The sequence below is a fragment of the Clarias gariepinus genome, chromosome 5, assembly GCF_024256425.1.
Source record: "Clarias gariepinus isolate MV-2021 ecotype Netherlands chromosome 5, CGAR_prim_01v2, whole genome shotgun sequence".
NCBI lineage: Eukaryota > Metazoa > Chordata > Actinopteri > Siluriformes > Clariidae > Clarias > Clarias gariepinus.
The window spans coordinates 19,604,812-19,622,093 of record NC_071104.1 but is presented as its reverse complement, the minus strand read 5'-3'; the positions used below and the strand labels follow the sequence as shown (position 1 = coordinate 19,622,093).

Below are 17,282 nucleotides of genomic sequence, written 5' to 3'. Positions count from 1 at the left end.
AACACACAGTAAGAAATTTATATAAATGTATACAGTATATGCGTGTGTGTGTGTGTATGTAGGTTCGGAATGTGATTTTGCTTAATTGCCAGCTTTAGGTAATACTTTGCTTGTAATTTTATTTGTACTGTATATTTGTTTGATTTGTATTTTTATTCTCCTTTCTGCTTTGGTCTGGTTATTTGACTTTCCAGAGAAATGTATTGTAACTGATTTTATGGTTGCTCCAATTCTCCATTTTCCATTCTTCCTCAACAGCCAGTATTTTCATGTGTACAACACGCTGCTGACCCTAAAGGCCCTCTGGCCTAAACCAGTGACATGCCATCTGAATGATCAAAAAAAAGTCTAGCAAAGACGAGTTCCATGTGACCAGTCTGTAGACATTTTGTTTGTGGACAACTTGTGCTCTTTCATTTATCAAATTCCTCGTTTATTTTCCTAAATTCCTGGAATTAATTAGTGCCTAGCTAGATTGTGGCCTAACATGTTATCCCATGGATCAAGCTATTAGCAAATACAAAGTGTGGTCATTATTCCCATGTCCTCACATTTGCATTTAAAATGGCTATAAAAGCCCCCTCATGTTCATGTTCCATGCAAAACAGTCTGTGAATAGTGAGAGGGGTATGGAAGTATAGTGGAGCTTCAATGTCCTCAGTTGAGCATCTGTGGGACGTGTTGCTCTTTGGCCTGGTCTTACATAACCATGAGCCCAGCTGAGTCTCACAAGGCTGCAGCCATGTGTCACTCCAGACTGCATGGTAACAGAACTTCACAAACTTCTACACAACACAGATGCTTCTACTGAGTATGATAAAGGAAGACAAAGAATATAACAAAGACAGGATCAATAGGTTATCCCTGTTCCTCTTTCCTGTTGTTTTATCTCATACTGTATACTGTAGAGCATGCAATCAGTGGAAGCTTCCAGTGTGGTGGGTTGGACATTGATGCTCTTTTCTGTTCTGCTGAGAATTCCCTAACAGAAAATATAACCACAAATCCCAAAGCATCTACTGCATTATAATCAATTCTCCGTCACCACCATAATGTCACAAAACTGAGTATATCTTTACACTGCTGCAGGGGTCATCTACCGGCAGAGTGCTGTCGAGTTGCCAAGTTTTTCACCGAATTGACTTGTTTATTTGAAAATCAAAAACATAACTCTTGGAAATTTGTTGACAATAACGGACTCAAACCTTTTTTTTTTTATAAAGCTTGAACCAGTTCACCTTCCTTCCAGTTGTTGTCAATTAAAAGCAATGACTTAAAGTATTAAGCTGAAGGCAGATTATCAGACGAGAGGTACATAACTAGAGGCATTAGATCAGAAAGGGGAAAATATTAACTTAGCCTTCGGCGATTATTTTATTTTATCTTATTTACCCTCTCTGGTAAACTGACTACATGACTTTCTTAAGAAGCAGTTTTCAAAGAAACCAGAATGCCCAGTGATGGTAATTTTTTTTCTTCTTTTTTTTTTAAATAAAATTTCTCTAAACATAAAATTCAAAACACGTGTATCTTATCTGGTCCAAGTCTGTGAATAGCTTTTGTAGTGACGCCTCACGTTATCACATTTGACTAAACATAACCTTGTCCTATTAATGTGTCTTATTTATGGCCATGACCTAATCACTAACATTTATCTACTGTAAGGTTTTCTGATTTATAACTGTACTGCCGTTCCAAAAAACATTGTGCCTTTTTTTTCCTTTTAGTGTTTCCAGCTTTTCTAAAGGTTTTCAGTCAGTCACTGCTTGGCCCCAAAAAAAAGGACCAAATTATTGTTTTTTTGGACATTAAGTTAAGAACTGTCCAACACATTGTTAAACCCTGTAAAGACTGTCCTGAACCTTCACCTTTGTGAAAAAAAAAAAAAAGTGGTCCAAAAAAAAAAAAGATAATGAAAGGACCGATTAAATTATGAGTGAAGATGTATAGTAAAAACTGACGGTAAAAATAACAGCTATGTTTCATAGTGAAATAAAAGCTTTTCCTCATGCACTGGGATTTAAGCTGAACATTACACTTAGAAGGTTACAGCATTTGCTATGTGGAGGTGAGGCTGAAATAATTTTGCAAGATTTAGTTAAGACGTAGTACTATGGATCCGAAGACTTTGATGAAGAACGTCAGCAAGTAGAAAAGGAAGCCACTTTCAGTTTGTTTGTTTTTTAAAAGAGCCGGTGTCAAGAGAAATCATAAATTAAGGTTAAGTGAGGTTTAATGTCTATTTATTTCATATTTACATGTTTTTTCTAAATGTTTTGATTGTTTTTCTGGAAAAGATTTAATTATACAGTTGGAAATGGGATAGAAGAGAGCCAATTATCTGCATTTACATTATTTTCCATGGGAAAATGTGTTTTGCAGTACAAATCTTCGCCTTTAGAACTCACCTTCCGGAACGGATTAAATTCGTATTGCGAAGTACCACTGTAGATTTATTGAAAGAGGCCAAGACAACTCCAGTTAAAATAAACAAATAAACACAATTCCATATATACAATTTTATTTAAAAAATGGCATAAATAGATAAATAAATTATTGCGCTTACTTTTAAGTAAACATTTTTGAAAAAAAATTGTAACCATCATTTGTAAAAAGTCTAAAAATTAACATCCATCCTAAAATTGACAGTAAAAAAACGAATCTTTTTAATTTTGCTTGAAAATACGATCATTTTCAGTTTAACATAATTTTTTTTATACTCACAGTAATAATCACACACGTCTGACCCAGACGACATTATAATGGATCACATATTTAAACAAAAAAAAACAAAATTTTATTATAATAATAAACAGCCCACACTTTACTATAATAAGAAAGCAGTTACTGGTTTTAATAGACTAGCTATTAGCAAGGTGGTTGAAGGTGGTGGCATTCATTAGTGCTTCACATCACAGTTTAATGGAGAAATGAAGGTTTGTGTCTCCTAGCAACAGTATGTGTTGTGTTTATGAAATATGCACTCCATTTAGGAATGAACAGTGGTTGCGCTGGGTTGAACGTTGATGAGAGAAGGAGGCCTGCAAGAAATTTTCTCCATGTCGCTGTCTGAAATGGCAGGTATGACGTTGGGGTCGAGGTCAGGACTGAGCCACCATTAATTTGTATGAGGTTGAATCCAATCTGTATGAGGATGAGCGCTGATGGAATGTGTAGTACTCATATGCAGCACACAGGCTCTTTGTCGCTTACACACACACACACACACACACACTTTTTAGGTTTATGTTACTACCAAATATTTTTAATTCATGTTTCATTAAATACTGTTTTTACATTGAAAGATACTGTCTTTATTATTCACTGTGACCTTTCTAGGCCATTGGAAAACATATCACCTTCTCTAGATCTTTAACATGTGATCTGATCAAATATTGTCATAGACCTATTGTTCTATCAGTTTTTCTATTTCCTTTATGTGCATCTTTGAGCTGTGTGTGTAACTGACTGCGGTCAGTGCTACAGATAACCTCTTTTCCAGAGCTGGTGATAGACTCCTATCATCTTCTACCATCTATTGTCTTTAGAGAGTGTATTTCATACTTTCTGGAGCATGTGGTATTACATAGCTAAAAACATATAGGTTGCGCTCTGTCATCAGCATTTTGCTGTCTCACTACACTCCGATATTAGTGTTCAGCTTACTCTTTGTCTCACTGTCTGGCAACATGAGCGTCCTTTAACATATGCTGCTATCATTAGGTGTCCCCCCCCTCTCCCCCTTCTACACCACATCCTCTTAGTCGCTAAATTTATAAAGTTAGCTGGACTAATATGGTTTCAGGTGCCAGTGATTTTTCTTTTTCAAATTTCTTCCATGTCGCTGTTAAATACTTGTCTAGAAGACCATCAACACCCTACATAAGGAGGATAAACCCATAGGTAATCGGTGAAATCATCTGGTTTGCCGAGTATGATATTACTGTATTTGACTGGCCAGCATCTGACATGAGGCCCATAGAGAATCTATGGGATATTGTCAAGAGGAAGATGAGAAACACCCAACCTAACAATAGAGATGAGCTAAAAGCTGCTATCAAAGCAACCAGGTCTTCAGTAACACCTCCATGGCTTGCCTCATTGATGGAGTAATAGGTGCAAAAATTAGCAAACTTTTCAGAAGTTAGACATTTCTCTTTTGTAAACCCCTTTTTAATTGATCTATTTAAATAAAACGTTTTTCTGTACATTCATCAGAAATTGCTTTTAATGATATCTTTGTTTCATAAACTGGAGGAACTGAAACCAGTCTCTGAAACCAGAAATAAATGAAGTCAAAATGTTGAGTGGAGATGAAGTTATGATCAGTTATGTGCCAGGGTAGAACCTGCAGTTAGTTGTTATTTTAAGACACAGAGGTCAGCCTTTCTGTAATAGTTCTTGCAAGAACAGTGTTGTCAAGTGCATTTGCAAAATCCGTCAAGCACCATAATGAAACTGTCTCTCATGAAGGCCATCCCAGGAGGGCGAGACCAAAACCTACCTCTGCCACAGACGAGAGGTTCATTTAGAGTCAGCCTGAAAAATGACCAATTAACAGCACCTCAGATTAGAGGCGTTATGAAGTCGTTACAGAGCAGAAGTAGCAAAAACATCTCAATATCAACTGTTCAAAGGAGATGAATGCATTTTTGTATGCCTTCAGCATTCCTTTACAATGTAGAAAGAAATAAAAATCAGGAACCATCATGGAGTTAGAAAGTGTTCTTAAACTTTTTGAACGGTAGTGTACATGGGCTTCAACCTAAAATAATATCACTAATCAACCTTTTAACTATTTCTACAAATTTTTTCACCCATCAACAACAGGTACTAACGCCAGTGATTCATAAATATACAGTGTCTGCACAGGTGTGAAATAACGAAGTACAAATACTTCGTTACCTTACTTAAGTAGAAATTTTGGGTATCTATGCTTTACTGGAGTAATTATTTTTCAGCCGACTTTTTACTTCTACTCCTTACATTTTCACACATTTATCTGTAATTTTTTTTATTCTTACAAAATAGCTATGTCACTTTAACGCGATTTTATTTCAGCTTGTCATTCAAAAAATTCAATTTCGGTTGATAAGGTTGTGATAAGTAGACAAAGATGTCCATGATAGAGACTCAAGATTCGAGCGAAATGTCACAACCAATCACCAGCGAGGAAGGTAACAGCACCAGGAAGGTAACAGGAATGATGTATATTTATTTATTTATTTTATTTTTTATTATTCACTTGGATTAATCATACATTCTGACAGCACTAATGTTTATTGTAGACAACCGTACAATAATTGTTACTAAGCCTGCCCTGGGTACACTAATTTTCTTGTATGTTGCCCTCACAGATTCCTGCAGCTAAGCTTGGATGTACATTTAAATTCCAATAAAGGTTACCGATGACATGCCTCTGAAGTTTAACTTTTTGCACCATTAACATACTTATAGGCAACTAGTTATCATATCTTCTTCTCCATAAGACATGTTAATGCTCAGTAGTTCACATATATGGCTCTTTAATGTATTGGCATTGTACTAAAATGCATTCTTTTTCAATTGCCATATACAGTATCCCAAATCACTATGGCCATTAAAAAATATACCAAAAAAACAACACATTTTTTTTTTTTATGAGTTGTTAGTGCAGCATATAGGCCTGTGGCACAGACTAAGCTTTTATCCTTAATGCTTTTTTCCCCCTCACATTTCTTTTACTTTTATACTTTAAGTAGTTTTAAAACCAGTACTTTTACACTTTTACTTGAGTAAAAAGCTTGAGTTGATACTTCAACTTCTAAAGAAGTCTTTTTAAACCTTAGTATCTATACTAACTGAGTGTCTGATTATTTGCACTTTATTGTGTAAGATTGTTTGCACAATTTTTTGTCAATGTACACAATACAAAGAGACACTGTACTCTTACTGGGAGTACACTGACTTAGCTAAACGGTTTCTGAAAGTTACAAGTACCTCTTCTATACTTCTTCTTTCAGCCATCCCGGAAATGCAGTAAACTTCTTTAAAAGCTAAGCAGAAATAAAATCAATCATATGATTATATAATATTATAGCATACAGTTTAATATTATAAGTTACAAGAAGAAAAGTTTAGAAATACTTACAACTTCAAGAGAAAGACCTACATGTCCTCATGATCTTGTTTCCATGTGAACGCTTGTATATACTGTACAACTTTCTGACATTTACAGTACTGAGGGCAGAAACAGAAACAGTCGTTTGAAAGAGTGTTATATAGCCTACACGGGACAAAACAATCCTTTACACCGAAGTCACTGCTTATGGGAATGTTATACTTTAAAAAAGATGATATTGACATATTTGACATAGTTTGTGTGGAACAGAAAATTATGACTGGTTTATTTCTTTATCATTTTATTTTAAACTAAATTCTGTTGAGGAAAATCATGACTAATACCTACAGTAAAACTACTTTATTTCAACTACAATAAAGCTGATCAGATTATTTTTAGCCTTAACCTTTCAACTATTTCTACAAACTCTACACTAATAGGAAATGTTTGATTTTTTTAATTTAATGAATCAGTCTAGAATATATGAAAGGGTCACTTTTTGAATGAAAAAAGAACTTTTTTTCTTGATATTCTAATTTATTGAAATGCACTTTGCATTTCGGCTAGATTGCTAACGCACCAAGGTTAGTTTTCTTCACATCCCTGCCTGAATAAGAGTCATGTACAGTATAAAGAATCTGTTAAATAAAACAAACCTATGGTAACAGACAGTGAAACCATAATATGCGATGTAGTCCTTGGCATGGGTCTCACTGTTAGCAAAAGGAAATTAAGATTCTAAAAAAAAATATATGAACGCCTGGCAATTACCATCTTGGTGCAATACCGGACACTGTTTCTCTAACTTATAAACTGAGAGATTTTTCTTTCCATTCCTCATCTGACAAACAATTAGTATAGATCTTTGTTGGAGGCTGTGGGGTTCCAGTCCCAATGCACACGTCTACATTAAAGTGCAATATATTGCGTTTATGACCTGGCTTTTAATCTGTGTTTTTGTTGTCGGACTCAAACCCCTGTCTGATCAGATAACTCTGATTTCCCTAGTGAGCTGGACAATGATCTGTTGTGATAAACTGCATCACATGGTCACAGGGAAAAGATAATTCAGTGGATTAGAAAATTGATTAAATCCAATCAAATATCAGTCTGGTGTTTCAGCCCAGTATCTGATCAGCATCTTGGTAACATCCCTACTTTAATCAGACGACTACAAGATAGCTTGAACAGAGAGCTATATAAGAAAAATATGTTTTACAAGATGTATATTTAATTCCCAACACATGTGAGTTCATCATATGTATATGGCTTTAGACATATATTTTCTAGTACCAGTACGTGGTGGTGTTTTAATGCTGTTTACAAATAACCACATATTTGCATAACTACATACCCTAACAGCTTCACAGACTTTGCTTTACAGTTAACATAATGTAAGCTCCAAGTTAAATCACATCGCAGTAGTACAGTCCAAGGCTGGTGGTTCTTGCTGTTACGGTTTATTGAAGGTCATCTGGACAGACATGGACTCCCTAGTGTCTGAGACATTAAACCAGAGGTCAGCTAGAAACCCAGTGGCATCGTTTTACATAATTCTATGGCACTAATGTCTGGTCATAATGCAACTAACATAATTAGTCATGGCTTTATCTACACCAAATTAAATGAATGGTGCTAATGGAGTTGCCTGCTGTCTTTTACAAATATAATTTCCTACCATTGTACGCTGGATTCTTTGCAGCATCCTTTGTATCTTTCATTTCCATAACTTATACTGTATATGGCTTTGCTTTGCTGTGTCTACCACCTTTACTATGATTACTTGCATACCTGTGTACGAGGACAGTTATTACTTGTTTGTGTTCAAATACCAAGGAAGAAATTGGATTCAAGAACCTACTACTGACATCAAAAAGCACTAACGCACAGAGGCCCATCTGGTTCATGTTTCTAGTAACTATATTTGGAAGATTTTTTTTTGAAGTAGAAGATGAAAAATTGAAAATGCTTTTTCTTCTTTGTGTCAGGGGAAGGGCTGGCAATCCTCTTCAAAGGTGTGACTCAGGACATGACATTTAGGATCCCGGGCACAATCGGCACCATCGTGTGTTACACAAAGGTCTGTCCAGGGGTGGTGTGAATAGGAGAGAACTTGAGCAGCTTTCTCTCTGGCAGGGTGTCGTACAAATCTGAATAAACAAATCTGAAATTTCAACCAGAACACGCTGCAATTTGGTGTAATACATATTATCGCACACTTTTCACGTTTTAGTGTAAAGTATAATGGATGAATCTTGGTATCTTGTTTGTGATCAGAGCACCCTCTTTCCAACCTCCTTTATATCAGATGTGACCCTCTTATAAAAAGTAAGAAGAAGAAACAAATGTAGCGAGAGCAAATACATCACTCAAGTAGTGAAATGTATTAATCATTCCTAACACTTCACACTTGTTCCCACATTTTGCTCCATAAAAGCTGGAGACAGCATTGAAGCTCAAAGCTTTAGCAAACACAACCTGCTCAATCAGCCTGCCATGCTGTTTGATGGGAGTGTGTTAGAGTGATTGCTCTGTCTGTCTGTGTTTGTTCACACTTTGTTTTGCATCAATACATCATAGCAAGATATGTTTACTAGTCAAACTGTCGCTTACCTAGAGCAAAAGATGCCAAAATTTCTTAAAGGCAAGTTCATATTTATTAGATAAAATATACTGGATTGAATAGAATTAGTGGCTTTGAAAAGAGAATGCTTTATAAACTAAAATGTATACAGGGTCAACTTCTCATGCTGCAGTTGCTTCAATGATTGCATATTGCACTGTTTGGTACATGACGTTTGGTAGTTCGGTGCATGTTGTGATCTAAGTGAAAACAGCCTTGCCTGAACTAGTTTTAGGCGATTCTCTTCATTAATTTTGGTTAGTGGCAGTACATTACAAAATATTATATCACTTCAGAGATATGGAATTTGTACAATACTAACAGTGCCATCATTAGTAGAAAGAAGTAATTAAAAAAATATTCATTATTTAAAGGAACCATTGTTTGCACTATTTGCTATAGTTGTACCTATGTTTATATCCTGATACTACATGTATACAACTCATCACCTAGCTATAGGGTATTTACCGTTATCTGCATTCTTTATGTGTCCTGGAACTTATGGCCAGTTACTCAAAATTCATAATAAAAAAAAATTAAAAATCCCTTTTTTTTCCACTTCACTGTATAAAAAACATTGACTTATATCAAAACATGTGCGCACACATACCGATCATCCATGTCCTTCAACAAAAGCCCAAACTGCAAAAAATATTGGATTTATAAATTAATATAGAAAGATTAGCCATAATTTTGACTATCTGCTTAATATCGAGTAGGCCCCTCCTTGCCCCCGTAAAAAAGGCCTGACCAGTTGGGTCATGGATGCCATAAGACCTCCGAAGGTGCTGTGGTATCTGGCATCAATCTGTCAGTAGCAGATCCTTTAAGTCCTGTAAGCTACAAGGTGGAAAATACATCGGTTTTTTTTTGTCAAGCACATCTCATCAGAATGGATTGAGATAAAGAATTTGGAGACCATGTCAGCACTTTCCACTGTTATGTTGCTCAAACCATTTATGAGTGCATTATGTTGCTGAAAGATGTCACTATAATCAGGGTTTATCATTTCCATAAAGGGTTGGACTTGGTGAGCAACAATGTTTAGATAGCTAGTACGTGTCAAAATAACATCTACATGAATTGGGCATACTGCCCAAGGCATCATGCCTTTGCCGGCTCGCCTTCTTCCCATTGGCACCTCTTCCCCAGTTAAGCAACGCATATGGTGTCCACAGGATGTAAAAGAAAATATAATTCATTAGACCAGTTCTGATGCTCACCTGCCCATAGTAGTGGCTTTTGGCGGTGGACACAAGTTAGCATGGAACCCTGACCAGTCAGCAGCTACACAGTCCTATACACAACAAACAAACAATGCACCACCATTCTGTTGGAGCCACTATTAATTATTTTAACTGATTGAGATAGTTAAATGTGTTGTGCCAAGCAAGGGTACACACCGGGACAATTTCACAAAAGCTGCATTTTTTAAATTCCTGTGACATACAGTAGTCATTTAATCATCACAATTTGGCCATTTGTCAAAGTTGCTCAAATCCTCATGCTTGCCCAATTTTTTCTGCCTCCAGCACATCAGTTTCAGGGACACAATGTTTGCTTGGTGGCTAAAATGTCCCACCCACTTTCAGGTGCCAATGTGACAAGATAATTTACCTCTCAGTGGTCATAATCTTGATCTCTGTGTGTGTGTGTGTGTATCTGGTTTGAGCCCCAGGGTCAGACAGTCAGGTCTGTGGGTTTATGAAGGTTAACAATTAACTAAACCAATCAAATGATTATGATTTGTGATAAGCATAAACACATTCTCTTAAAGAGAAATTCCTCTATTTCCATACTTTAAAACCTCAAATACAAAGAAAGAATAGTAATCAGTAACCTAAAGTAAATGGACATTTCAAATATTCGTTTATTATAATTCTATATTTTATAGCATATTTTGGCCCCAAATTAACTCTGTGCCATGAGATCTGGATATACAGTCATTTCTAATGATACTGTTATGTGGATATTGAGGGTTAAGACTGATTTACTGGCCTTTCATGTCACTTTGCTCACATAGACCACACTTCCCCAATGCGTTATAGCCCTAGCCATCACCATAAAATGGTTGATAAGTTGTCACTTTGGGAAAACTTTCTCACTGGTAAAGTTAATGATATTAAGGCTACAAGACAAGAAATCTAGAACCAGATAGGTCAAGATGTTCAGTCTTTAAAAGGCCTTAGACATTTCCAACAGCTTTTTAAATTGGCTGTCTGTAGCAAATAAACTTTCTCTTTTTTTGCTAATGCAATCCATCGTGTGCATAGTAGATTTGCGGCTCATCTTGACCTCCGTGCTTTCCAATGTACCAGGACTGAATATGTTGAGTAATGCACTCAAGGAGCATCTATTAAACATTATGTTCTTTTTGCTTCTCTCATGGGCCTTACCTGCTGTTGTAACTAGGCTCTGTTTGCACCAATAACGACCAATAAACATGCCTTTTTTTATATGCGGTAGCTCAATAGTTAAGGCATTGGACTACGGTTTGGAAGGTCCCAGGTTTAAACCCCACAACCACCAAGTTTCCACTGTTGGGCCCTTGAGCAAGGCCCTGAACCCTCAACTGCTCAGATGTGTAATGAGATAAAAATGAAAGTCGCTCTGGATAAGAGCGTCTGCCAAATGCCTGAATGTAAATGTAATTAGTGATATTATTTCAGTTTGAAGTCCACATACATTTTTGCCTGTCTTTCTGCATGGAAGACTCTTTGCCTAACTTACTAATACAAAGAAATAACATTTTGTAAGGGTGCTATCTTGCGCCTTGTTTACACTAAGTTGTAATTCTTTTGTCAAACATACATTGAGCTGTCAAACTATCCTTGAAGATTCAGTTTTCATAGTGTACTTGCCTTCATCCTGGAGTAGGCCATGCTGTGTTGTAGGTCTGTTTGTGTTGGGCGAGGATTAAATAGGACGTATAAAAGAGGTGAAGTTTTAATCTTACTAAACTAAACGTGCAAAGAGATGTATCTTACACATCATTTTTCTTCCACAGCAAAATGTTGGTACAGTACCTGATTTATAAACATGAGTTGGATGTTAACATGAAACAGGTTGTCTCCATGTCAGTATCTAAATGATGGCCTGTGTCCTGAACACCTAGGAAGGAAAAACGCGTATTTATTGTTTTTATTGTTCTTATGAAACATGATCCAAAGACCCAGATTTGTTGTATATTATATACTGTATACTAATTCCTATTTTATCCAGATAATCTATGATACTGGAAACATTATAAATAATGTACATTATGTGAAATCATTGGTGCATTTGGTGAACCAGATTAAACTTACTTTTAAATTTGATTTTCTTGTTTGTTTTCCATGCATAGTTACCCTTACATACATACATACTTAACTATTGTAAAGCAGAATGGTTACATGTAAATAGTATCGTGTGCTGTGATGGTGGCGCTGGTTATAGATGCAAATCATAGGATTTTAAATGAAAGTGGGGTTTTTTTCCTCCTTTCCTAACAAGTGAGACTGTATGATTTTGAGATGTCAGCTTAGATAAAGTTTATTTGCTCTAATTAACTGTTCTTGCTTTCTGACAGTCCACCAGAACCGATGATGCCATTTCTTACTTCACTAATTAGGGATATGTCTGATGAATGTGGTTATAATTAAACATGGCTGAATTTTTGCAACCTTGATTTGATGTCTCATATTTGATCATTAACTCAACAAGAACCCTATTTTCCAGGAAAAAGTACAGGTTTAACAATTCCAGCGATGTACCTTGTTCGTAATCCGGTATGTCATTGCTGAATAATAATGTTTTTATTGAGCTGCTCTTGGACAAAGGCATTCTGTTTCCTAATAAGGGCTGCCAAAGAAGTGGGATTATAAATAGAACAGTAATGTTTCTTGGTAATATATGTGCATTACTTTAATGGATATGATGCTGATGTGTGTTCGCACATACAGTAGGCTTTTCCGTTTACAGTTCACGCTACAGGTCTGCAAATCTTCTGAATTAATATAACACACTAGAGAGCAGGATAATTTAGTTTGCATCAAGATATCAAATACCCAATTGGAAGTTAATTTGGCCTAAATGAAATGGATTTTCAGCAAGTACAATTTTGCTGGACTGCTGTGGAGAAAAACATTAGAGATTAATTTACAAAATTAAAAAGCTCTTAGAAAATGTAGTCGATTTGTAAAGAATTTAAGGCAAAAAAAAAATGTCTGAAGATACAGGCCTGGAAAACTATTATAGTTAATAATAATAATAATAATAATAAAGATATTTTTTTTTCGTCTGCAGTTTTAGACGTTACCAACACACATGGTGAAGACGTTGTTAAAGACGAGCTCATTTCTTATAGAGCTGTATTTACATCATTAACATTGTTAAGCTGCACAGAAGTGAAGTCTTTACAATTATAAACACGAGATGATGTTGAGAAAACTATATTGTGTTTGAGTTTTCACCCAGACAGTGAGGGTGAAAATCATGTTGCCCTTTGCATGTGCTCTCTTTTCATACTACATTGCACTTCATAATGTTTCTTCTGTTTCATCTCGGGTAGCGGGGCCCAGAGATTAGAAACAATGTGAGTGTTAATTTGTTTTATAGGTGCAGTGAAGGTAGACGGCAAAGTATTCAGTTCTTATGCACAGCAATGGTGCTTTCTTCCTTTAGGGCACGACGTATTAAATATTCCATATGCCTTGTTTATACACAAATGCACTTTAACCACAATCTGAGCTCCTCTTCCCACTGAGCGAATTTACATATTCCAGTTCGAGGCTTATTGTGTAAAAGGTCTATAACATAAGCACATTTAATCCATGGTGTAGGTTTTCAGACTCGGACTTCGCATCGCGTTCGCTTCCCACAAGTACGTGTTGTCTATATTAGGCAGAAGGCTCTCACCATGGCGAAGATATTTAAACCGACTCTGCAGCTCAGGCTGAGATGTTATGGAAAGTACATCAACATGAAGATACTGAGAGAAAGGAAGAAAGAAGAAAGAAGAATATGGAGATGAAAAGGAGGAGGGGGGGTTGCCGTGCGAGAGAGAAAGAGACTTAGTAGTAACTTGAGCTAAAATAAACTTAAAAGTGCAGACACTGAACAGACGCTACTGTGTACTGATCTAACGTCTAAAATTGTGCTGCAGACCTTTTTGTACCAGACTCTGCATGCACCATGCATGTGTCTGACCTGAAATAAGATGAAACCAAACGGTGATCAATTATGTCCAAGTTATTTCATCTTGTAAACTCATGGGACTTGTCGAGGCGAGCAGACTTAGAGTCCTTGCTTAATAACTGCACACGTTTTTCCTATCGGTGTTATTGTAGTTACTGAATAATTCATAGCAGTTACTGAATAATATGCTTTAAGACGAATAACTGAATAATAAGCCTGGACATTAAGGGATTATGTCTATTAAAATTCATTTAGGCTTTTCTCTTCTTTTTTTTTTTGTCCTTTTTTTCTCCATAACAAACCTTGAATCAAGCTAAAGATGAATCTAATCTGTATGCCATACAGGTTTGTTTTCTGGGTTTTCCTAAATTATCTGCCTCTGTTTCCTAGCTCGTGGCCAACGTGCTGATCTTCTCCTGCACCAACATAGTAGGTGTGTGTACACACTACCCGGCCGAGGGCTCGCAGAGACAGGCCTTCCAGGAGACCAGAGAATGCATTCAGGCTCGTCTGCACTCCCAGAGAGAAAACCAACAGCAGGTGAGGAAGAAGATGGCTGCAGGTCACACAGCTGGCAGGTCAGAAATATGCATTGTGAAGAAATATGCTTTCCGTCATTCTAAAGGAAAAGAATTGTTCGAAGAGTAAATATGATCCATTCTAATCACACTTCTCTTAAGATCGATGTGACAAAAGGCAGCGCAGATGAGTGAGAGAGTGAGAGAGAGCAGTTAGGGTATCACACTGATGATTTATAGAAAGTGATGGCGCACAGTGCAGACGTGAGCTAATCAGTGCTGGCAGGAGATCACTAGAATCTTCCAAGGCTGCCCTGAGCCACTCCACTGTATTCCACACGTAGCAGGGTGACGTCAGCGTGCAGCCATCGTTGTCACTGGTGATGGCTCCTCATAACATGAGCTGATGGCTCCTCATAACAGGAGCTGATGGCTCGGGGAGCTTCCAAGAAGGAGGGAGAAAAATGGTCACCATTCATTTCTCAGTCACAATTGACAACCTCTGATGGGATGATTTTAAAATGAACCCCCTTGTTTCTGTTTCCCTCTTTCCCTCTTTCTTCTCTTTCTCTCATTCCATGTTCGCAGGAACGCCTCCTCCTCTCCGTGCTTCCCCGCCACGTTGCCATGGAGATGAAAGCTGACATAAATGCCAAGCAGGAGGATATGATGTTTCACAAGATCTACATCCAGAAGCATGACAATGTGAGGTAGGAGAGCGAGAGAGAGAGAGAGAGATGAAATCTGGCTACTTTTAAAGCGTTCACTTGTAATCGCTTTTAAACCTGACAGCGGAGACTTTTGCGAACTTCAGTTTGACCTTCAGATCTGTCTTTTCTTCAATTGAATTGATTGATGCGTTCATGCAGATGGCTATTTTATTGGAAAATGGGTAGGAGTAACATAGAGTACAGTGCGCACAGATTGATGTAAATATGTATTCCAGCTGCAAAACCTGTAACCTGACTGACAGCACGCAGCATGAAGTGAATGTTGTTCCCTCAAAGTTACTGCAGCTATTATTATTATTATTATTATTACATAATTACAGTGTAACGTCTGATTTATTAGACAGAATATGGTCAGCAGTTCAGAGCCTGACAAAAAAGAATACAGGAAGAGTTACCTGTGGTCAGAGTTGTACCTTTTGTAAACCAACTTTAGCACCATCTTGTGGTTTAAAGAAGAAAATTCTGACAGGTCAGGCTTGCTCCTTATTCCCCACACAAACATACACACTCTCTCTCTCTCTCTCTCTCTCTCTCTCTCTCTCTGAAACCCATAGTCTTTTTCTTTTTCTCTATATCTCTTTTTGTCCCTCTGAAACACACACTTAACCCCACAGGCTCTTTCTGTTTCTGTTTCTTTCTCTGTACATTTCAAGCACGCGCGCACACACACACACACACACACACACACACACACAGTCCCATTATTTTTCTCTGTCCATCACCTTCTCTATCTCTGTCCTAAACATATACACTCTCTCTCTCTCTCTCTCTCTCTCTCTCTCTCTCTCTCTGTTGTACATTACACCCAATGAAAGCACTTTCCTTCTCCATGTCATCCAACATTTAGACTGACGTTCCACTTTGATAAATCTGAAATCCCGGTGTATTCTGTCTTATTTATTAAACTATGGGGAGATTTGTGAGTTTTACTGCAGTGCTGAGTGGCAACATTTGTAAAAGTTTCACGTGATGAATGTTGAAATTCTCCAGACATTCTAAAGATTGTAAATCTATCGGAGATTCACTGGAGGGGAAAATGGTGTGACAAGGAGCAGGTCGACTTCTCAGCTCCAGAGAGCCAGGAAATAATAATATTAAAAAAATCTTTCTCTCAACACACGGGAAGAGCGTAATTGATTTTAGTCATTTTTGTAAACATGCTCAGATTTAATCCATGGCCTTTAATAAATGAAAGGATAACAACTAAGGTGATCGGATTTACAGTCAACTTTGGTTGAAATATGAGTATGTTTATTAATCATTTCCATTAGCTCAAGTAATCAGTCAACCAGCATGGCAGTGGTCTATATACAGCATTTTTTTTTTCAAATCATCTCCATTTAAAGTTCTTCCATATACAGATTATTTCCACACAAGCATAGTTTATGTGAAACCTTTTTCATTAATTTTCTGTTAATGTTTTTAACAGGAACCCCACATTTTGGTGGCTTAGGAACTGACTAAAGCAAAGTAAATAAATAATGTAATATTGTAGGGCAAACTGGTTATCTACAGGGGTTGGACAATGAAACTGAAACACTGGCCAATTAGTGTTGGAGGTTTCATGGCTAAATTTGACCAGTCTGGTGGCCAATCTTCACTGATTACACATTCCACCAGTAAGAGTAACATAAAGGTGAAGTTGAACATCACCTATGGCCTGCACATTCACCAGATCTAAATATTATTCACCACTTTGGGGTGTTTTGGAGGAGCGAGTTAGAAAACGTTTTCCTCCACCAGCATCATGTAGTGACCTGGCCACTATTCTGCAAGAAAAATGGCTCAAATCCCTCTGGCCACTTTGCAGGACTTGTATCTGTCATTCCCAAGACAAATCGATGCTGTAGTGGCCGTAAAAGGAGGCCATACACCATACTAATGAATTATTGTGGTCTAAAACCACGCATTTCAGTTTCATTGTCCAACCCCTGTAGTTATAAGTGCATTAATACTGACTAAGGATAACGGATCATAGATGACCAGATTTGATGAACTTAGTTCTTTTGATTGTGTAAAGCTGCTTTGTGATGATGTAAATCGTTAAAAGCGCTATACAAATAAAATTGAATTGAATTGAATTGAATTGAATTTGTATTACTTCATATTTGTTGGCCAACACCTTAGCTATAAGA

General features: G+C 37.0%; 1 protein-coding gene across 2 annotated transcripts in view; it reads left to right on the top strand.

Moving 5' to 3' along the window:
* adcy5 (adenylate cyclase 5) overlaps positions 1 to 17,282 on the top strand; it is a 77,200-nt gene that overhangs the window by 33,166 nt on the left and 26,752 nt on the right. For both annotated transcript variants that reach the window (XM_053496238.1, XM_053496237.1), the window contains exons 2-3: positions 14,289 to 14,438; positions 15,005 to 15,126. In XM_053496238.1, the coding sequence (XP_053352213.1) occupies positions 14,289 to 14,438; positions 15,005 to 15,126 (272 nt within the window). The remainder of the gene's footprint in view (positions 1 to 14,288; positions 14,439 to 15,004; positions 15,127 to 17,282) is intronic.